Below are 23804 nucleotides of genomic sequence, written 5' to 3' on the forward strand. Positions count from 1 at the left end.
TCGACCCATAATCTTTCCCTTGACCAGTATCTACGCTAGCGATCTTCAGTTCTGATTCAGTCTCATACCTCGATTCTTCTTACTGCAAGTTTGACAGTAATGGGCTCCTGGTTTGATTTTAAAAAAGGCCGGAAGTAAAACTCGACCCCAGAACCCTAAGCTCCTTTTTTGGTCAGCACCAAGAACTCCAAGTCTGCGGAACACGGACTCCAAGCATTCTCGACTCCAGAGCTCTTGTCTTTTGTACGTGACTGACGGCGTCAGTCAGGCGCAAAAGAGAAGTGCTCTGGGGTCGAGAATGGGACTCCAAGTCGTGAACGCTCACATGCGCACTCTGCGCATGCTCAAAGAATCTGTGCTCCCCGGGGACCATCGGTCTGAAAATAACGCCTTTTACTAATTTTAAAAGATAGTTCTGAGGATCGCTTTGTTTTAAAACGCACGGTCAAAAGGCTGCATGCGGTGGCGAATCAAGGGTAGGGCCCCATTGCCCAGAGTTCCCTCCCCATTTTTGGTAAAAAATAAATAAATAATAACTAACCCCTTAACCTTTAAGGGTGTACACACAAAAAAGCCCCATCCCCTCTCCTCCCCCTGCCACTGGCATGTGATCTAATTGGAGTTTTACCTTCTAACTTGAAGGTTTATTTACCCCACATGATCGTGATTCCATGTAAAATGGCCGAGTTTAACAACATATCTAGCATTTATATTACGCCATCTACATCCTTTAATTTGCTTTATAACGATGTCATTTTCGTACGAATCTTTCTTAAAAGAACGTTCACGCTAAACCAATAATCTAGCACAGGGAAATCAGCTGTGATTTCCGTCTTCCAGTTATAACAAAGGGCGTGTTTCCTAATTCCAGGAAAGAAATCGAAAACGCTCCAAAGGAGGCTCGCAATCTTTTGTTGTGATAGTGTGCACACCTTACCCGGGTGGTGGTCAGTAGGGAATGGACATCATTCAGTTAACGTTTATACCGGATGCAAAACATGTAAGATCTCCCCCTCCCTCCCAATACACCTCTTTTAGAACACTCCTCGAATAGCATAATAACAAGATTGTGTAAATTTTGCGCGAACTTGAATGACATATCATATGAGCAGTGTATCTCCCCACCACTGACAAGTGACAAATCACTTTTGTGACGTCTAGGAGTATGCAAATCTCAAGAGCTTTTCTAAGAAAGGTTATTTTGGGCACAGTCTTCATACATCATCAAACCCGATATCGTTGGCAAGGGTTCAACCCTTATTTGGTTACATTGCGCGTCTAGAGACACCGCCTCCTGTTCAACCATGGATGTTCAACAACTGTTTAACAATCTTAGGAAAGAGGCTGAATGTCCACTGTGCTTAGAAACAGTCAACGAACCCAAGACTCTGCCATGTTTACACTCATTCTGTCTGCTGTGTCTCGACAAACACGCAGATTATGCAAGAAGACAGCTACAAACAACAATCAAATGTCCGGTTTGTCTGACTTGCTTTCCAATTCCTGAGGGAGACACGTTTGGTGGCCTTCCCACATCTTTTCATCTCAATCGATTGGTGGATCTTCTCGCTCTGAGAGATGGCAGCACAGAGGCCCAAAGATGCAGCAGTTGTGATGAAAACAACACCGCAACTTGCTACTGTTTTGTGTGCCAGAACTTTCTTTGTACAGCTTGTTTTGAAGCTCATCAACGCCTGAAGGCAACAAGAGGTCACCGAAATATCTTGGTCGAGAATTTGCAAGCACAAGATGTTGAAGAATTGATCCGCAGACCCGTCATGTGTTCACAGCAATACCACGCAGATCAAGCACTTGAATATTATTGTGAAGAATGCAAAGTTTGTATTTGCCACAAGTGCAGTGTGGTGAGTCATAATCGACACACCATGGTGGATATGCAGAAAGCCGCAGACGAACAGAAGATGCAAATTACCGACGCTCTTGAGAAGGTCAAAGCAGAAGTTGTTATTTATGAAAACCTTATGAAGAAAGAAACCGAGTTAATGGACAAAAACAAAACGGAACTATCTGCCGCCCAAAGGAAGATGACAGAAACTGTGGATGATTGTATTCGAAATTTAATGGAACACAAATCAGCCATGAACGCTATGTTAGATGAAATTAATCAAGAACAACAAAAGGCTCACGCAACACAACTAGAAACCTTTCAGTTCGCTGTTACTCAGTTGAACAGTTCTGTTGAACAAGGCGAGAGTATCTTAGAAAGAAACATTAATGCTGAAATTTTGGAAACAAAACAAGTCATTATTGGACGCTGCGAGGAACTTTTGAACGCAAAGAAACCAGACATTTATAAACCACCACATGTACATTACGTGCTAGAAAATAAAGCGGATATCCTTGACCGTGTTGTTGTAAATCAAACGGATCCTTCTCTGTCGCTTGTTGAAGGACAATGTGAGAAAGAGATAGAAGTAAAGACAGAGACAAGTTTTACGATTGTAACCAGAGATTCAGATGGAATTCGGTGTTATCACGGAGATGATTACATAAATGTTGACATTCAAACTCCATCCGGAGATAAATTGAAAACAGAAATTAAAGACAGCAAGGTTGGCCAGTACACAGTGACATACACAACAGAATGCGTTGGACTATATAGAGTGGGGATTGAAGTTAATGGACAGCCGCTGACTGGTAGTCCCTGGAGTGTTCAAGTAGTCCCACATCAATATCAATCTTTGCTTAAATTTGGTTCCAGTGGCAAGGGACCAGGACAGTTCAATTGTCCTTGGAATATCGCTGTGAGTGATAAAACTGGAATTGCTGTGGTAGACCTGAAAAACAATAGAATTCAATTGTTTGGCTCTGATGGGAATTACCTGACAGAGATGGGATTCAAGAGCATGTGTCACTCAGTAGCATTTACCAAGTCAGGTGACGTCATTGCCAATGTTTCTAGGGATGATCATGCCATTTCTCTTTTCACTGAAAGTGGTCAGTTTATCAAACACATCAACGATGAACACGTAAAGAGAGCGGTTCACGTGTTTGTTGGAAGTGATGATCGCATAGTCACGTGTGACTGGGCCAATAATGAAATCAGGGTCATCTCCCCTGACTGGACACGATTGCTGCAATCCTTTCGTGCTTCAGACTATGATAAGTCTCTATTGTGCGCTGTTTATCACCAGGACACATTCTTTGTGTCTGATCATGAGGCCCACTGTGCCAAGGTGTTCAGCAAGGAAGGGAAGTTCCTTTACAATATTGGCAGTGAGGGATCTGGTGACGGAGAGTTGAAGAACCCTGCTGGTCTTGCTATTGACAAGTTTAACAATCTAATCGTATGTGATGTTGGCAACAGAAGACTTCAATTTTTCACGCTGGATGGAAAGTTTGTTACTAAGATAGAACAGCACTTCTTAAAGATCAACGGTGTTCCTGGTTATGTCGCCGTGTCTAATAATGGACATGTGTTTGTAACTGATCCTGAGAAAGACTGCATACATGTCTTTCAGTAGAACTGTCTCACTGAGCAAAACGTTTCATTTTAACATTGATTAAGAAAACCATTCCGATGTTCAAAGAAAAAGCGAGTATTCCGCCTGTAATCATCACTGATATTGAAACATAAAATAAAAACCACTGAAAATAATACCATTATATTTTAATGAAAGTCGATGGTATTCAGTAAGGAAAAATTCTTCCGGCTGATAAAACCATAACTGTGGAAAATCTATAATTTTTCGTTAGTTTTTGTAAATGATATTTGATCGTTTTCTTTAAATATCGTAAATAGCCGACTTGGTATATAGATTGTTTTGGGCCTTTTACTTTTTAATTGGTTGTCAGGTATTATAAGATTTAATTTAAGTAATGTTTAATAAATTAGCAGCAGTGTTTTATCAAGTTTAAAACACGAGGCGCAGCCGAGTGTTTTAGACTTGATAAAACACGAACTGCGAAGACATGTACATGAAGATTTATTTTTCCTGATATGTGAACATCCAATCTAGCACACGTTGAGCGCTTTCTTGAGTACCCTTCCCCAGCAACTATGTGCTGCCGTGGCCTTGCATTACTTGACCTTCCTCGATGGCACTTTTTTAAATTTAAAAAATTTGTTTAGCGTTTATAACACTATTGTCACCAAAATTAGACCATACGAGGCTATTTTTTATACTGAAATAACTTTTAAAACACATTTTCAAGAGCAGCGTCTTTATTTAAGCTGAATTTGTTTCTTTTTTTCAGCCCTCGCGCTCTGACAATTCCCATCGAGCACTGAAGGGTTACTATAGTCTAGTGAGTCTAATCTTCGACAGAAAAAGACTTAAGTTATATTTTGTGGATAAAATTTATGACTGAGGGCTAATGACATATCTATAAGAATTTTCATATTGCTTTTTCAAAAATTGGCAGCTAAATAAGGAATATTTTTGACTAGTTTTTTTGCTACTAAATTAAATAAAACCGGATCAAATTAGTCTCTAGTTTAGATGGATTGTAATTTATTTTCAGACTGAGTAGTCGGTCGGCAGCAGAATAAATTCATTACAATGAAGGAATTTAAAGAAAGAAATGAAGCTTTTTGACGCTTTATTTTTCGACAAACACAGGACGAAATTGCACGTTTCCGTATTTCTGAAACATGACGGAAACATGGAACTCTATGTTTCCGTCACGTTTACGTGCTGCGGAAACGTAAAAATCCAAGTCTGCGTGATAATTTCACGTTTCCGTCATGTTTCCGGAACGGAAATGTCGATTCATGTTTCCGTCATGTTTATGTCAGCGGATTTTTACTGTTGCTTGTTTCCGTTACGTTTCTGCAAACGGATTCTCGCTGTTGTTTGTTTCCGTTACGTTTCTGCAAACGGATTTCTGCTGTTGTTTGTTTCCGTTACGTTTCTGCAAACGGATTTCCAATGTGTTTGTTGCATCTGATGGTTCTATACACCTTATTCTAAAATGGCAGGAAATACATTATTCTTTTGTCTTCATCTTAACTGACCCTCAATGCCTCGATTGCATCTGATTCAGTTGGGTAATTTGAGCTGGTTGGGTATTTGAGTCAGTTGGCTCATTTGAGACAGTTGGGTCATTTGAGCTGGTTGGGTCCTTTGAGCCGGTTGGGTCATTTGAGCCGGTTGGGTCATTTGAGTCAGTTGGGGCATTTGAGCCGGTTGGGGCATTTGAGCCAGTTGGGTCATTTGAGCCGGTTGGAAGATTTGAGTCAGTTGGGTCATTTGAGCCGGTTGGGTCATTTGAGCCGGTTGGGTCATTTGAGCCAGTTGGGTCATTTGAGCTGGTTGGATGATTTGAGTCAGTTGGGTCATTTGAGCCGGTTGGGTCATTTGAGCTGGTTGGGTATTTGAGTCAGTTGGCTCATTTGAGACAGCTGGGTCATTTAAGCTGGTTGGGTGATTTGAGCCGGTTGGGTGATTTGAGCCAGTTGGGTGATTTGAGTCAGTTGGGTCATTTGAGCTGGTTGGGTATTTGAGTCAGTTGGCTCATTTGAGACAGTTGGGTCATTTGAGCTGGTTGGGTAATTTGAGCCGGTTGGGTCATTTGAGCTGGTTGGGTATTTGAGTCAGTTGGCTCATTTGAGACAGTTGGGTGATTTGAGTCAGTTGGGTCATTTGAGCCGGTTGGGTCATTTGAGCCGGTTGGGTGATTTGAGCCAGTTGGGTCATTTGAGCTGGTTGGGTATTTGAGTCAGTTGGCTCATTTGAGTCAGTTGGGGCATTTGAGCCGGTTGGGTCATTTGAGCCGGTTGGATGATTTGAGTCAGTTGGGTCATTTGAGCCGGTTGGGTCATTTGAGCCAGTTGGGTCATTTGAGCTGGTTGGATGATTTGAGTCAGTTGGGTCATTTGAGCCGGTTGGGTCATTTGAGCTGGTTGGGTCATTTGAGCCAGTTGGGTCATTTGAGCCGGTTGGATGATTTGAGCCGGTTGGATGATTTGAGCCGGTTGGGTGATTTGAATCAGTTGGGTCATTTGAGCTGGTTGGGTCATTTGAGCCGGTTGGGTCATTTGAGCTGGTTGGGTATTTGAGTCAGTTGGCTCATTTGAGACAGTTGGGTCATTTAAGCTGGTTGGGTGATTTGAGCCGGTTGGGTGATTTGAGTCAGTTGGGTCATTTGAGCTGGTTGGGTATTTGAGTCAGTTGGCTCATTTGAGACAGTTGGGTCATTTGAGCCGGTTGGGTCATTTGAGCTGGTTGGGTATTTGAGTCAGTTGGCTCATTTGAGACAGTTGGGTGATTTGAGTCAGTTGGGTCATTTGAGCCGGTTGGGTCATTTGAGCCGGTTGGGTGATTTGAGCCAGTTGGGTCATTTGAGCTGGTTGGGTATTTGAGTCAGTTGGCTCATTTGAGACAGTTGGGTCATTTGAGCCGGTTGGGTCATTTGAGTGAGTCAGTTGGGTCATTTGAGCCGGTTGGGTCATTTGAGCCGGTTGGGTCATTTGAGCCGGTTGGGTCATTTGAGTCAGTTGGGTCATTTGAGACAGTTGGGTCATTTGAGCCAGTTGGGTCATTTGAGCCGGTTGGGTCATTTGAGTCAGTTGGGTCATTTGAGCCGGTTGGTTTATTTGAGCCGGTTGGGTGATTTGATGCAACTGGGTCACTGATCAGGTTGGGTCACTTGGGATGGCTGGGTGGTTTGATGCAATTAGGTCATTTTAGCCAGTAAAGTCATTCAAGTCAGTTGGCCCATTAAAGGCAGTTGGGTGATTTAATGCAATTTGGTTAATTGAGACAGTTGGGTCATTTGAGTCATCTGTGTCATGTGGGCCCGTTGGGTCATTTGAGTCAGTTTGCTCATTTGAGCCGGTGGGTGATTTGATGCAATTGTGTCATTTAAGACAGTTCGGTCATTTGGCTCGTTTGAGCCAGTTGGGTAATTTGAGTGAGTTGGCTCATATGAGCCAGTTCAGTCATTCAAGACAGTTCAGTCATTTGAGACAGTTGGGTCATTTGAGCCGGTTGGTCATTTGGACAACTGGGTGTTGAAATTCTTTGCAGTCAGATTGAGATTTTTTCACTCTGAAATAAAATTGTGTTAGATTTTTAAATTCCGGAGACATCATGAACTCCCTTCCCCCTCTAATAGAATGTGGTATCACTAAAAGGCAAAATGTCACACAACTTTTTCAATTCAGGTAATAACTTGCTTTTATTTATTAAAAGGAAATGATTAAATTGCGTTGATATGTTTAACACTTCAATAAACTAAGTGACGTGACTCATAGCTTAACAATAGACATCACATCCATAAGCAATAACAGAGATCCTCTTAACCCAAGCCACTACTCTTTTACAAAGTGAGCTAAAAGTTCATGCAGTGGAATCCTGATTTCTCAAACCCTCAATTTCTCAAGCCCCTGATAACTGAAATCAAAAGATGTTTCCCCACCCACAGCTGAACACCTGAACACAACAACTGTACAGTTTTACCTCTGATTTTTCTGACTACATGTTGCTCCCCCTTTTTTTTTCTTGTACCAATTTCCATTTCTTTTGGGGGTTTAATAAATTAGGATTCCACTGTACTTTGTATTTAAGCAAAAACTGATTCAATTTAGTGCCCATCCTATCAGCACTCCACTTTCTAAGCTGCTTACAGCAAAATTCTTCTGCAAGTGGGAGACACTATTAAATACTGCTGTCCTGACAGAAGTTTATCAGCTGACAAAAACTTTGAATGAATTCTCTGAACAGGTAAGAAAACAGATGGTCCAGCATTCTCAAATGTTTTTGCATGCCAAACAGAGAGTGGATTTCCAAAACCAAAGTCTTGTTCAGTTGACTTTAACCAGTTTACAACTGCAAAAATATGAACACATTGCTTTTTGTGAATTTCAACACTGTGGACTATGAAATAGCGAATGATTCCTGGCCTTATCAAACCAGGGTTAATAGATCCATTGTCACCACACCAAGATGCTACTATACGAGCATATGGACATAGTCTTGACCCTAGTATGGAACCATATCTCTCCCCAGCAACTGTTAAAGATGAGTACTTTTTGCACAGGGTAGCCAGAGTAAGTGATGCTTCAGTCACTGTCGGGTACAAGGTATGGTAAACTACACGGAGTGCTGTTAGCTCATCCTGGTCCAAGCTTAAGAGCTTGTAATGGCTTCCAAAGTAAATTGATGTTAAATCAGTCCAGACAGATTCTTTGCCAATCAACGAGCCAGAGGAAGCCATCATAAGCTGTGGCAATTCTGCAATGTTTTCTATGATTCCTTTAGATCCTAACTGGGCTAGGCAGCTGTCAACAAAGAATTCTTGATATTCTGCTGGGAGACAATACTGCATATTTGACAAACTAGTGGATGCCATAAACTTGCGCATGATTTGCAGTTCAACTGTCTTATTGTTTGTTTGGTAAGAACCTAATATTCCGTTGTAACGTTCAAAACTAAATAGCCAAAAGCCATATATGCTGCCATAGTTTTCCACGCATTCTTTGAGATGAAGATGAAGGTGCATATTAGGAGATATAGACATTTTTCCATTAAGTTTCTCATATTCCTTGAGGAAATCCATAAGTTTACAATCAGCAAGCATTAACTCTGTTTTTGTGATACAAGGCTTGCAGAGAAGACGGCAGGCCAGAACAAAAGATTGCCAGTAATGGAGGTGTTGTTCCGGAAGTACTTCCTTTAGTGCATACATCGAAAACAGAAGAACAAAGTTTTTCCATTGTGCAGCAGTAAATCCACCATAATTGGATTTGATGTTTCCGGGAAGTCTTCCAATATCTGATAATGAAGAAATCTCCTCAATATTTCTTTGAATTTTCTCTAGTCCAGCCTTAGTGATGATGTCATTTTCAATCCATTTAGAGAAAACCCTTTTAGCTGTTCCCAAGAATAAGTTGTGCATTGGATCAATGACACACATTTCTATGCTAGCATAGTAGGGAAGTTCTAATAAAACTGTATATCTAACACCAAGTTTACTTGCTAATTGTTCAGAAGCAGTTTGTGATGTACAGTTTTTCACCCTGTACGCATCCCTACGATGTTGTTGTGATGTTCTCTTTGGCCACTGGTCTCGGTCAAAGCCACTGTAGTCTCTTGGTTCTCCAAAAGCCCCTGGAAAGAACTTGAAACAGTGGGAACATCCTCTGTTGGCAGAATGGCCAAGAAATCCACAAAGTTTTCTTGCAGCAGGGATGTCTGCAGCACAGCATAAAAGAGCAGCACGAGCCTCCACTGGGGTAGACGGACTATTGAAAGTGTTTACCTGAACACCTTCCCAAAGGGCTTTCAGTTCATCAACTGCAGGCTCAAGAAAGTGGTTGAGACTCTTTGGTTCATGTGCAAGAGCAGGAACGATACCAACCAAAATAACATTTTCTTTCTTAAATCTAATGTTTCTTGGCAGATTCATCAAAACCATGTAAATTACACCAATGGAATAATCGCTACGATGTTTAAAAGGTTGAAACCAATCAACGTTCATCATCAGTCCAAACGAACGTGGCAAGTTAAGAAATTCCTTTGTACCCTTCCAGTTGCCGAATTGTTTCCAAACCTTGCCATCGTAAACGTCTGCATACAAGTCATCATGTATAGTTCTGGTTCTCCATTTCTCACACTGTTCCTCAAGTCCAGGACGTTTTAGTAAAGCCTCCAGTGAGTCAATAATGCTCTTAAAACAGTAAGTCTTCAGGGCATAAAACTTTGTACTTCCATTCTTCAGAGTAACCTTCTGAGCAAGCTGTGATCCACAAACCCTAGGTCGTCTTGAGCGTGGGAATGCAACATGGTTGCAAGTTCTTGCAACACTTTGACGACCGTTGTTGATCACTATGTCATCCATATGGTATAGCTTTGTGCACTTTGGACACACAACATATTTCTGAAAATTATCACAATCAATTTTGAGCAGCTTCCTAGCTGAATAAACAGTTTTTGGAACATTTGTGGCAAGAACCAAACACAAGTCTGAATGTTCCTGAATCAGCTGCCCAACACACAAAAGGAACTGTTTCAAATATTTCAATAATTGCTCAACAGCATTGTCACTTATGTAGTTCTTGTATTGCCAAATCAATATAAAATACACAAGCCAAGTTAAAATGATCATGCTGCGCTGATAGTTAGTTTGATATGGAGAGGGTTCAGGTAGTTCCGAAGCCTCAGACTGTAGAACATCCTCTATGTCGCTCAGATCAGATTCCATGTAATCTGTACCCTCATCTTCATTATACTCGTTATCTTCTTCTGAACTGTGGTCAGTGTTATCATCCTCTGTAGTGAATAACACATTTGGCTCCTAAAATAAACAATGGAGTCCAAGGTCAAAATGAATCAATATCAATAATAAATCAATAAATAAAAGCCAATTTGCAACAAGGCTACAGTGGCACTCACACAGAGTTGCTGCTCAATTTACACAATAGTGAATAAAATAGTGCAGTGTGCTGCATTTTAAAAGGCCCAACTTAGTTAAATATTTCTAGGTCTATTTATATTACAGAAACCTTTAGTGAAGCATTACTATAAATCCTTACAAATTGGATGGTGTACAGTAGTTCGCCATTTTTTTTAACTTGACTTAAAAAATCCTAGTCACAACCAGGTTATTTAAAATAAAACTAGTGATAAAGATACGTTAAGTAGTGCGACCATGTGTATTTTGTATAGAATTATCTTTTAAAAATGTTGTGAAATAAAAGAAACTACAGGAATGTGAATTTTAGAAATGAGTTATGTTTGATGTGAATTATTGTTTTTCAATCCGGTCAGTGTAAAATGCAGACTGCAGACCAGGGGTAAAATACAGACCGAGGGTAAAGTAACAAAATGTGAGTCACAAAGCCATTTTTCCCTGCCAGCTAGCTGCTCCAAATTTCGAAGAAATGTACGCCAGACAACGCTTCGTATGAGCTATCATGAAAATGAAGTGGTGATAAATGTCATACAAAATAGATAATTTGATCGAAAGCTATCAAATTAACTTTTTGATACGTTTAAAAACCCGATTTAACTCATTTAACTGGACGGTTTAAGGATAATTTAGAAAAATAATTCTCTTTTATACCATGCCGACACAGCAAGGTCGCGTTCAGCGATCAAATTACTCCACCGCAAGAAGGAAAAATTTGGGGCAAAATTTGAGAGTTACCTGCCCTATGGGCAAGCTGGAATTCAAGTTTTTTCGAGCCCTCCAGGGGAAAAAAAATATTTGCAGCCCTGCATGTCATCATGTTTAACTGTACCTGTTGACCACCATTGTTGGATTCAGAGCCACTGCAATCATCTGTGAGATTTAAGAACAGAAAAAAGTAAGTTTTAATCACTATAGGACGCTGGCTTTATTACTTTAAAAATGGCTTAAAAGGTGTTAAAAAAAGAAAGTGTCTGGGCAAAGATCACCTTTATTCTAACAAGATACAATGTACAGTACCGCTCAAATGTAAGTTGACAGTCTCGACTTGATCCTCAAGACTCGATCCTTGCGTCCCGAAGCTCGAATCATTTGACTTTTGAGTCTCAAGAATCGAGTCTTAAGGATCGAGAAACAAGGCAACCTCAAATATTTATAACTAGAAAGGGCTTTCAAAGAAACGATTTATTACTTGAGGAGAGAATAAAAGCTGCTCAGGTATCATTTACAAGTATGTGTATCCCCCCACCACAAGTGCATGAAATATTAACCTCAACATTTAACAGTACAATAAATTGAATCGTGCAAACCTTATTCAGTTTACTTGCCTTCAAATATTGACAAAAGGCGTCTGAGAAAGACGACGGATGACAAGTTTTAAGAATGAAATGGGTAGAAACCTTCTGCTGAGTCACCCAAATTAAAGTATGACGCACCGCTTGTGTATGTTTTCAATGATTATTTCAGACGCAAGTAAATCTTGAGTTTCGGTAACATGAACTTCCGTAATGTAGAAGTCTCTACATGTATCTAAGTGGTCTTTGGTTTTGCTATGTGATTATTCAGCCCTCTCTTCTTGTAAAACACTTGAATGAAACAAAATAAGACATTTCATTCTAAACAGAGAGCAGAGTGTTCAAGTTAAAGTGAAGTTGTGTGACCGTGACAAAAGAGCCGGCTGGCCCGCATGGGTCAGGAACAATTCACCGACAAAAAAATGCCAGTCAGATTATGAACCGGCTGAACACAGTTAAAAATTGACCAATACTGCAAACCCAAACGTCCCCCTCTTACAGATATAAATAATGTTTAATGAACAATGTACCTGAATCACTCCCAGGGAGATCTGGTATACATGTAGCTGGCCCAAATGCAGTTTCACCTACAAAAAATTAATAAATACCAAAATCAATTTGCTATTATAAAAAAAAACACATGAAAAAGGGTTATTGTGCTTTCAGAATGTTTCAAGATTAATTTTGGTGGATATAAATGTAATTCCACTAGAGTTGACTCTGCTGAACATGAATACTGTATTTACAAGTGTTGAAAACATCAAGATTAAGTATGCCTACAGTGAGAGTGATAAATGATCGTCGCAGTGAATTTCCAATTTCCATTTCAATTGACCTCGCTCCCAATGTGTGGCTTCAATAGCTCAGTTGGTAGAGCATCGCACCGGTAACGCGGAGGTCACGGGTTCGAATCCCGTTGAAGCCCTGAATTTTTTTTTCAGGCTTCTTTATTCCAATTGCTTAAATTGGAAATTCACTGCGACGATCATTTATCACTCTCATATACATCCGCAGTTCATATATGAATCATTTCATATACATTACATCATTTCACTCCTCTCACGGGAAAATATGAACTCACAATTGACCTCGCTCCCAATGTGTGGCTTCAATAGCTCAGTTGGTAGAGCATCGCACCGGTAACGCGGAGGTCACGGGTTCGAATCCCGTTGAAGCCCTGAATTTTTTTCAGGCTTCTTTATTCCAATTGCTTAAATTGGAAATTCACTGCGACGATCATTTATCACTCTCATATACATCCACAGTTCATATATGAATCATTTCATATACATTACATCATTATGCCTACAGTGTTGAAAATAGCAGCTGGCTGCCGGCTTTACATGTAGCTAGCACTCTGACCACACTTGCCGGCGACTTTTCATAAAGAAATAGAAAATATCATGTTTTGACTGGCCTACTAAAATCAAAGTTGCTTTAATGTTGCAGCAAACATTTATGCTACCGACAAATAATGCAGTCAAGAAAAACTTTGAAAGCTCTGTGGATAGAAAAATAAATTGCTTATCTGTCAGACCACTGTGTTACTGTCTTGATGTTTCTGCAGGCAAGCAAGATTAATTTTTTGCCCAAAAATTATCTTGCTTATAGTTCTGGTTTAGATAAAAGCACCTTTTGCATTCATACAGTATTCTTGGACAGAACAGATTTTCCATGCTTGTAAGTGAAGAAGCATGACATGTCTGTTTAGACAAAAATGTACAGATTTCATGATTGAAATTGAAAAAAAAAAACACCTGAAAAACATGTAATTAAGATGACAAGTCTGATGCTTACACTATCTTAGCAAGTCACCGCATGCTGTATGGTGCGTTTTTTAACGGTTTTACAAGGAAGAAAGTGCTGCAAAGATTAATTTCAAGTCAAATATTTTGTTCCAAATCCCAAAATAAACGATAACTTTCGAAAACTTGTCAGATTCTTATCGAAAGCCATAGAGAAAGAGAAAGTAGTAAGTTACCGTGGTGTAGAAATTGCATAAAAACAAATTCGTATTAGAAACAATTTTTGTTGCTTCCTAAACCCTACTCTACCCCCCCCCCCACCCCCCCACCCCCCTCCACAACAACCTACAACAGAAAACTCTTGTTCCCCGGCTACATTTTTCATTTCCCCAGCTACTTAAAAAATTAGTGACAGCCCTGGGCTGCCGGGAATCTAGGGTTTTTTTTTTTTAATAAAAACACTTCGCAAGTTCCCGGATGCTGGGTAACTAGACACAACACTAATGTTAAGTTTCTAGAAGCAAGCATAAGTAAATTCAGCTTTAGTCTTAAAAGCAAAATGACCTCAAAATTCTGCCTGCATGCTGGAGAGGACGCTTTGTGACACTTACATAACGACAAGGTGGAGGTTATCCAAGGTGTACTGTATAAATAAACATGCGAGCGATACCTGACGTACCTTCGAATTCACTTTCACTTTCACTTGAACTTGATCCAGGAACGTCAACTGGAACAGACGATCTTTTTAAATCTTCGACTGTCTTCCAGTTATCGAGGCTTGAGTTGTAATAAAGCCTGCGATGAAGATGATACTGCGAGTGGCTGAGCAGTTGTTGGCAGTGACCACACCGCTGCCTACTCCTTTCACGCGTCTTCTTGCGATCCGACTGCATACTTTTCCTTTTCATTTTAAGGTTCTTTTCTGCTCGACAAGTAGACTGTAGACAGTTCTTTGAGTACACCAATAAAGAAATAAATATATCCGGAAACGAAGCAAATACTGAGACGTGTGACTTTTGACTTTTGAGATGTGAAATAACTGCGCAGTTGTTGTTGCGCATGTCGTTGAGCATGAGTCTGACCGGTCACTGACCGGTTGCCACTGACAACAAATTAGTCAGCGTCATTCGCCAGAAGGCGGGAAATTTGCAAAGAAAGTTGTCGAGGACGCACGGTACACGGTACGGAACGAAGAGCTATCAGTTGCCGACAGTTTGTTCTTTTGCGACTATTATTTTGTCATGGATTCATCGAACGCGGAAAATGAAGAGATCAGAGTTTTAGATGCCGAAACTCCAAGAGCTGCACCAAGAGATATCGTCCCGGCTTCAGAGAGTGATAGTGATCTTGTGAGAAAACTACTGGCTGAGGTTTCGAAGATTCGCGAGGAAAATCAGCAGATGAAAAAGGAGTTAGAAAATATAAAGACAAAAGAAAAAGGAAAGTCCAAGAGATCGAGAGACAACGATCCTGAGTGCTCGGTAAGCAGTTATTTTCATTCGTATTTGATTTGACTCATATTTGAATTTACCGCTTGACGAACGAACAAAGAGTGGGAAGATTAATGGCGGTTTATCACACGTGTGACAATTGTGATTCAAGATTGATGTTCAGATAGTTTAGACCATCATCCGAGAGAAGCCACTAATACGTGCCAAAAAAATGTCGAAGCACCTGAAGAAGTACGATGTTTGTGCACTAAATGGTATTTTATTGGTGCGACCAAAACGATAAACGTCAGAGCGCGCGAGTTTATTTGTTGTCTTTGTTCAAATCAGGCGTGCGTTAAATTGGAGTGGACAGGGACTCGAAGCCACTTCGGTCCCTGTCCACTTCTGTATTTTGATTCTTCAATTTCTATCAAATAGATGAAATAGCGTGTTGTTTAACTCCCAAAATCAGCCCTTTAGGTAATATCATTTTGAAGTTTCATTGGTAAGCATTCTGCAAACAAATAGCTTGTCGGGCCCCATAGTGACTGTGCCGCCGGGCCCAAACTGGATTGGAAGGCAGGGTTTGAGAAAAGTGCGCCAGGCTAGGACTAGAAGAATGGAAAATACAGGGCAATTTAAGCTCTTAATTTAGTGTTTAAATCGTTCTCGCAATTGTGTATCCGCGGTAGTTTGAATTACTTTCCATTATAACGGAACGAGTTCTGTTCCAGAATGAAGTTTGTTTTGCATTTATATGGCGACCGACCCAGCATTTGCTATCCCGTGCCTTTTTTCGCGCCCGATTCAAAACAAGGATGGCGCCATTCTCGTACCTCGACTCCGGTTCATTCCTTACTGCGCAAGCTTTACGAAATGTTCGAGCAACTCGAGCTCTCAAATGTTTTATTGCAAGATCGAATTTGATCGGTTTTGAAAACGATAAAAATGGCCGGCAGAAAAACACCAGTGAGCTCGTTGAGCCATTCGTTTGAAAGCTTGGCATGCGCAAATCAACCGGTCATAAAAGGTATTTTCGGACTTCAAATTGGAACTTTCCATTAACATTTTCGACTCCAGAGCACTTCTCTTTTATGCATGACTGTCGTCGTCAGTCACGCGCATAAGTAAAGAGCTCTAGGGTCTAGCTTTTGCGCAGTAAGGAACAAAGACTCTAGATACGAAAATGAAGTGGCGCGAGTTTCGCGTTAATTACGAATGCCCTAGCCTGAATTTCAGACAGGCTACCAATGCGCCATGTCCTAAAAACACGGTTTGCGGTTTAAAAATCTCGGAAAAGAGTTCGTTTTTATTTTACATAATGAGAGAGTGAGAAGTCATACCGCCATACAAAAATGTCATCAGTTTGAAGTGAAAACCGGAATGACTGAAATTAGCTTTGTATATCTTCTATTATTCAAGTTTGTTTTTATACTGTATCCTTTTCCTTTTTTTTGTTTAAAACCATAAAATAAAGAATGCCGTCAGGAACGTCTACAAAGAACTAAAAAAGCAACAGGAACAAGAGGAGGACGGGGAAAATAGGCCAGCGTTTGATTTCAGTGTCAGGTAAACCACAAATATATTATTTGATACAGTACTGCAGTTAATTTTATACTCAAAATAAATGTGAATTAAACTCTGCGCTGTTGCGATGCACATGTACATGTATGGAAAATAACATTGTATTTTTCAAAACGTAGTCAGTTGTCGGGACTTTTAAGAAATTGTCCCAGGGCCCTAGCATGTTTTGGGACAATAAGGTAACTGTTTCTTTTCTCGCGTCGAAGTTGAATTCTTTTTTAACCAATTCTAGGCATGTGAATGTATACTTAAGTTATTCTGGACTCTTTCACGTTCCCTAGTTCAGCCCATTTGTGAGGCAGGAAGGGAGAGTTGAGGGATGTTTCATTCGATTCAACAAAACTCAACAACGGTTCTATTGACAGTCATTTCAAAGTTTCTCTCCTTTTTTCTCTATTTTTAATGTTGCCCTTTATCTCTGTTGTTCTTGTAGCTTCCACAGTTCATCAAATCAAGCCATGGCCAAGAAAATCTTAACTGAAGTGCGCGCGGTGCACGGCAAGAAAAAATGGAAGAAGTCCACCATTAAAGGTAAGCCTTGCTCGTAAACTTTTTACAAGAGCAGCGAAACCTCCTTTGTAAGTGGTAGGAGAAATCGACCCTCTCGAGAAGGTCAAAATAAAGTCATTATTTAAGAGAAAAGGGGACTCTGTGTATGCTTACAGCCTTTTGGAAAAACTTAATCCCGAATTGTCAATCAACAGTTAGTAATTCCCGAGAAAGCTTCTGTAATAAAACCTAAATGTGTGCGTACCAAAAGTTTATTCTGTTGACATTTATTCAAGAAGGGTTTTGAGTGGCTAAAGGTTGTGTTTAAAGGATAAAAAGAGAAACATCATACATGTAACAGTTTGCTTAAAAAGTCGTTTCAATAAACCTTATCACGGTTTTCGACGCCAGCAAAGCGGAAAGAAAGTACAGTGTTTGTATGGGAATCCGACGGCAAATATCTTGTACAAAAATTGAAATCCGGACAACTCATCATGAGTTGTAAAGTTAAGATACTGGGTAAAAGATTTTATTTGCCGAGTTTGAAGGATGCAGCTGGGCTAGAAAGCATTTAGTTACGTTTTTAATTTCCCATACCCCAATTTGTCTATATTTTTCCCGGCCCGCGAACCGCGTAAATTGCGGGAAAAAAATACAGACAAATGCATGGAAACATTAAAAACGTAACTGAACTCTTTCTAGCCCAGCTACATCCTTAATTCGAACTCGGCAAATAATAACTTTTGCCTAGTATCTTAACTTTACAATTCATAAGTTGTCATAAGATACATGCCGCCGGATTCCCATACAAACACTGTAATTTCTACCCGCTTTGCCTACTCGTCGAACTGAAAACTGCCAACACACTAAGTACATGCATGTGTCGAAAAATGACAAAAAGGATTTGGTCGGTAGGAAGTTTTTATTTGCAGTGATTTCTACCAGTTCGTATAAATAAGATAGCATGTTGACTAACATATATTATGTTTTCATTTTCAACTAGCTGCTGTTCATCAACACTGGAGGTCATTAAGGGACGATGGCACGAGGAAAACCAAAAATAGCTTTGAGAAGCACCGAAAGCAAGTCAAGCGAAGTAATCGTCTAAAGAGGGTAAGTACTACGCATATACCTATATTTTTTATCATATTTCCAGTCTGTTTGCTATTTTTTTGGTTTTAATTCGGACAATTAACAGTAAATTCATAACCATCTTCCATGAATAAAAATACGCTGCATAACACGCTCAAGTACGCTGTTGCTCAATGCTATTATATCAGTGCAGTATTTTATTTTCTTCACTAAATTTACTTCTTAGGCAGATTTTTTTTTATTTTGTAAAAAATGTTTCTGAAAGTCATGGCATCTTTAGGCACGAAAAAGACATCTTGGTAGTATATAATCTGAAATTTTTTTTGACTTATCTCCTTCGTTTGTTTCCTTCAGAAACTCTCTCGACGACTTTCTTGTTTGGAAAAGACAACTGTACTTTCAAAAGAGGACAAGAAAAAAGCACGAGAAATTCTGTCCTCTCCAGACGCCATGAGTTTTATGTCATCTGAAGAAAGCTGCGAGGAAGACGCTGTGGAACGAAGGAGTGGCCCCAAACCACGAAAGATTAGAAGCTTATCATGGGAGAAAAGTAAATTGAGGAACATTAAAGCGAAACTTGATGAAGCGCATTTTGCTGGTCTAAGTGAAAGGCAACGTCGGACAAGTGCCCGTGTCACTCGTAGTGAAGAGGAATCAGCTCGTCCTCAGCCAAGTAAAGGACCTAGTTGGGCAGTTCGCAGGGAATGATACGAACGTTATGCACTGAGCAGTTGAAAAAGCATGGTTATCTGACCGGTGTTGAATAATTTTCTGACATGTTACGTTCAAACGAAGAGCTAAAATCGTTTCAAATAATTACAATTATTATTATGTATCAAGGGTCGATTGTAAAACCAGAATATTGATTAAATTGAGCTGTGATGAAAATCTTACTTGTATTTGTGTGATTTTATAAAGTGGGGAATGGATTTGGCACACCGACGGTACAAGTAAAAGTATGGCATGGGTGATAATTTTAACAGAGCAATTAAAACAAATTATTTACCAATCAAGCCCGTTATTGAGAAGGGAAGAATATGGAGTGCTAAAAAACAGTCAAAAATCAAACGTTTCCAACACGAAAACGCTTATTTCCGTCCAGTATTGAGCCTGATTACGTCAACGGAAACAAGAAAAAATAACATGTTTCCGGAACATTACCTGGTATTTCCGTCCTGTTTACGTCGACGGAAACCAGCAAATCATATTTCCGGAACGTTATCCCGTGATTCCGTCAACCTTTAAGTCTGTATACGTCGACGGAAACATGAAAAAAAGATATTTCCGGAACGTAATCGCGTGTTTCCGCAAAGGTAACCATGAGGTTCCGCTTGCGGAAACCGTTGTTTCCTTCAGCTGAAACTTGACGGAAACATGTAAAAAAGTGGTACGGTTCCGCTGTGACCGCAGCAACGGAAACACGAGTAAACGCCACGAAACCGCAGACGGAAACACGAGTTGTCCGTCATGTTTCCGCAACGGTGACACATGATTCCGCAACGTTTCCGTTTACGGAATCTTGGTATTTCGTCCTGTGAAAACATACAACTATTGTAATTTTTAAAGCCTTTAAGAAGTCAGAAGTAATTGTGTGTTTTTTATAATTTGCTTAAACTGTCTATAAGAATAATCTATCTTCTTTATTCTCATCTCTTAATTGATTATTCCACAAAATATATTTACTTTTTATGTCGATATGAAAAATTTGAGCTCGAACCCCACCCTCCCCTGTAATCGTGGTCGCTTAAATTATCCGACATTGCGGGAATTTTAACAACCAATGTCCTCCTTTTAAGCCTCGAACTCGGCTTCAACTTTTCAGAATTGCAATTTCCATCACAAATACTGCAATTTCCATATGGACCCAGTTTGCAGTTCGTTCTGTAAACAGGCGATTTCGCTCGTTTAAGATATTCCGCTTCCAGCTTCGATGCCGTGTGAACGATTTCGTCAACTTTCAGTGCTTTTTGCCTCGTGGGTTTAAAGCTCGTAGAGTTTGCATTATCTCTCGCTATTTCTTTCAGACGTTGATCGTAGCCATCCCTTGAAGGTGGCGGTGTAAAGGAGTATCTATTTTTCAAATGTAAAGCTTCTCCGCAGATCTTATGTTGCAAAACGCAGAAGCAATCCTTCGTTACCAAGTAATCTTCCATTTCATCAACTTCAGGTGAAAGTTTTGTATCGCCAAGTCGTCGAGTTTGATGTAAGCGAGGGCTTGACTTCGGCAGTTTTCCTCTTAACTTTTCGTCGATTCCTTTCTTGAAGTTGGGTAAATCGCCAAGACTTTTGCTTAACTGTTTCATTGCGGTTTTCCGCATAACACATTCTTGGTCAGCTTCGCTTTGCTTCAAAATCTTCTTGCGTGCTGCACGAGTTCTATACATAACAGTCGTCCCGACAACGCAGCTCAAAGATTTCTTCCTTGTATAGTGAGGTGTCTGAACGAATATTGCATCAATAACTTGGATTAATTGCAGCTGCCACGATCTTAAATGTAGATAGAATATTATACTGAATATTAAACTAGTGCTTTCCTTTTTTCAGCCAAGACCTGGTGGCGACGATATAATGTTTTCTATCCAAACGCATTGTTTTTCATCAGTGGTGTTTTGATAAATCTTTCTGTTATCGTGCTGTTTCGATCTCACTCGAAGCCGAATTTGTATAATAATTATCTGCAGCAAATTACAAAATCTAAACTTCAAGGAAATTTGCATTGGGTAAACATGACGGCTCAAAATGAGACATGTTCTTCAAAGGCGGCAATAATTTGAATCTAAAAAAAAGAAATTAGATCGAATATGTAAACAAATCGACTCTAGAGGCTCCATGTCAATTAAGTGGGAGTCTTTTAACAGTGGCATATTGCAATACGAACAAAAGGCAAGTACATGTGTCTATCTGCATAACAAAGCAGATTTCCTGGCTTAATTCTCTAAAAGACGCGAGACGAATCTGTACTAAAAATAATAGAAACCACGTCGCGTTAATTACGTACATTAATTGCGGTTAATTTTCTCTTCAGTAAACATTGCGGCTTCGCTAATCAGATAAGGAGATTAAGGTCGACAAAAATCTTCGTTTAAATTGCAATCAAGGCAAACTTGTACAAATGGTCGAGTGTCTGAGATCAAAATCCAGGCGGTTGAAGATTTGTGTGGATTAATGTCAGCGATGTGTTTACAATCAATGTACACAACTAAACACAATAGGAGGCATTTGAACTGCTGACTATTTTTAAATTGGCCTGTGAAAAACACGCCGTCTTGCTTCGAGCTCCTTTATATACAGACGCGCGAGTGAAACGCTGTTTTCCTCCCACTGAACGAAAAACTTTGTATTCACAGACATATATATAAATACATAGCTCCTATGTAATGCAAAATAAAAATAAACCCCGCATAACAACGTACAGCAATCAGTTCCTGTCAGATATATCATAGTGGATCTCTGAAATTCAGTTGCCCATAGCAACAGGAACTTAGAACGTGTTATGATTACGCATGCGTCAACAAAGTCAAGATAGATCCTCGTCCCCAGGGGGTCTTCGTCGAGAATGCGGACCAGGTGCCTTGTAGCCGCGCAAAAGCAATTTGGATCATGCGCATTTGTGCTGTGGCATATAATGGATACCCAATCATTTGCTCTGATTGAATGTTAAACATGTTTATTTTCCAAGATACCTCAAAAAAGGCAAATGTCAGATAAAACAAAGGATCGTATCAGGCGCCTGCCCGCTGGTTATTTTAACTATACCTATCCTAACCTGTTGCAGATGTGTTTTGAAGCAAAGCTAATTAATCTGAACTTATCTTATTGGCTCTAACCAAACTCTCCTTTTCTCGTTCATTAGTTGTGCTGCGGGATTATTTTAAAGCTCGAAAGAGTCCACATGTTCCATGAGTTTGACACACGTCCTTAATTGTTTGACTTAATTACACTTTGCTCACGAACGGTAGAGTGCAATAAGCAAAGGCAGATCCCAACCAAACTGTTTTAACAGTGTCTACACACGTTTTGTGATTTCAGGCCTCTTGATTGGTGTTCAGGCATGGCAGTTTGATGTCAATCTTTTTCGCCTGAATATGATTTGTCGCTACGTCTTGGCTTTCTGAGACACATAAAGAACACTTAGCAGCTGGTAAATTGTCTTCCAGGTTCGCCACTATGTCTTTCTGGGGTTTGACTCTCTTGCTTTCGCTTTTGCATGTTTGACGCAGTGAGTCGCAATGTACACTTTGTTTCCTTTCCCTTCCACTATACCAGGTTTGTATGGAGTTTAAATCAGGCATGGAAACATGCCTTTCCAAAGCCTTTTGTGGCACTGCTTCTAAACAGACAGGCGTATTGTTGTGCTTCCTACTCTCCTTATGATTATTCGCAAGAAACTTGGTGCTGAAAGTTCTTCGAAACAGAATCGCCTGTTGAACAGTCATGCCTGGAACATCACATTTATCAGCTGAGCTTTGTTCAATCTTCAGCGCGTTTTTGTACTTGTAAAGTTGAGCTGGCGGAGACCTACCACGAAATGCGGGAGACGAGTAGCCCCACCTTTGACTGTGCTCATGAATGCCCCAGCTCGACTCGTCCTTACGTTTTATCTTGGTCACATTGGAGCGCGTTCTTTTAGATGAACTCTCTTTGCTAACAGGAAATCCAACAGGCTTGAATCCCCAGCTACTCACACGCGGCGGAGAACTGCCATCGACTCCAAACACAGCTGGAATGAGAGCGAAGCGTACCCTCCGGTTTTCGGTTTTTCCAAATTCGCTTTTGCGCTTGGATAGCTGTGTACAAATTGACATGACTTCAATGGCAGGTAGAAAGTCCTCAAACGAGTCGTCACTTGCCTGTGATCTGCTTCGAAACTCTTGTATGTCAAAGCATGGTGATGCTGGTGACTTCCGCGGACTTTGGGGAAATTCAACAGAGGTCGCCATCGGCATTAACCTGTGATTATCCACAGAGTCAGTAAAATGCAGTTACATGAATTTTTAGGTATATGATTGAAGTGGTTTATTAAAGTTGTATTACTGAAAAGGACATTTTCGTATCTGACTTTTTGAAATTTACACCATATTTACAAACCAAATCAACTTTGTTCGCAATAGGTTCGCCCAAACCGCTTTATAGTCGATCGAAGCTAAGTCCGCTAGAGAGAGCTGTAATTTTAAACCTTCAATATTAAAACTATCTATCTATCTGGCTGGTCAAGCCAAGAATTGGTGCCTTGTTGTTGGCACGGCGAAACCAGCCTTGTTACATCACTGGTTGTAGTGCTTTGCCCCTTCTCCCTCAAATATCTTCCTTGTAATTGTTATTACTTACTTATTATCGCCGTCCTATAGGTTTTGTGCGAATAAAAACTGAAAAAAACTAAATACATGTATAAAGGGTTTCAGCCTGTCGCTGATGCAAAAACTACCTTTCTGCACTGATGTCGACGGTATTGTTATGCCCGACCAGCAAAAGTTCTGATTTAAACAAGACGTTGCAGCAATTGCTTTATAACTAGCCAAGTCATGCACATCGCACAAACAGAGAAATTTACCTTGCAGTGAAAAATGTCGTTTACGTATTTCCACTTGCCTAGGATTTAACCAACTTTTAAATCTTCTTGTTTACTTCGTCTTCTTAGCTGTCTCTAAGATTGAACTCTGTTTAATCAGACCCTCAGTAATCCTTCTGTGTGGGGGTATTATTAAGGTATTTGCATCGTTTTCATTTGTGATCTGATTGTTTTAATGAAAATGCAGACACCGGATTTATAGAGCTAACAAGTGAATGGAAAGTTG

General features: G+C 40.1%; 2 protein-coding genes across 2 annotated transcripts; one reads left to right on the forward strand and one right to left on the reverse strand.

Moving 5' to 3' along the window:
• Positions 1-1218: 1218 nt before the first annotated feature.
• On the forward strand, positions 1219-3790 carry LOC144643820 (E3 ubiquitin-protein ligase TRIM45-like). Its single transcript, XM_078503190.1, has one exon. The coding sequence runs from the start codon at positions 1305-1307 to the stop codon at positions 3483-3485; it is 2181 nt and encodes a 726-aa protein (XP_078359316.1). The 5' UTR covers positions 1219-1304; the 3' UTR covers positions 3486-3790.
• A 3326-nt stretch (positions 3791-7116) lies between these two features.
• On the reverse strand, positions 7117-13490 carry LOC144643821 (uncharacterized). Its single transcript, XM_078503191.1, has 4 exons — positions 12975-13490; positions 12200-12445; positions 11207-11247; positions 7117-10260 (listed from the first exon to the last, which is right to left on the reverse strand). The coding sequence occupies exon 4, from the start codon at positions 10165-10167 to the stop codon at positions 7588-7590; it is 2580 nt and encodes an 859-aa protein (XP_078359317.1). The 5' UTR covers positions 10168-10260; positions 11207-11247; positions 12200-12445; positions 12975-13490; the 3' UTR covers positions 7117-7587.
• Between the last annotated feature and the right edge of the window lie 10314 nt (positions 13491-23804).

The sequence above is a fragment of the Oculina patagonica genome, chromosome 2 (genome assembly GCF_052425735.1).
Source record: "Oculina patagonica isolate OP01 chromosome 2, crgOcupat, whole genome shotgun sequence".
Lineage (NCBI taxonomy): Eukaryota > Metazoa > Cnidaria > Anthozoa > Scleractinia > Oculinidae > Oculina > Oculina patagonica.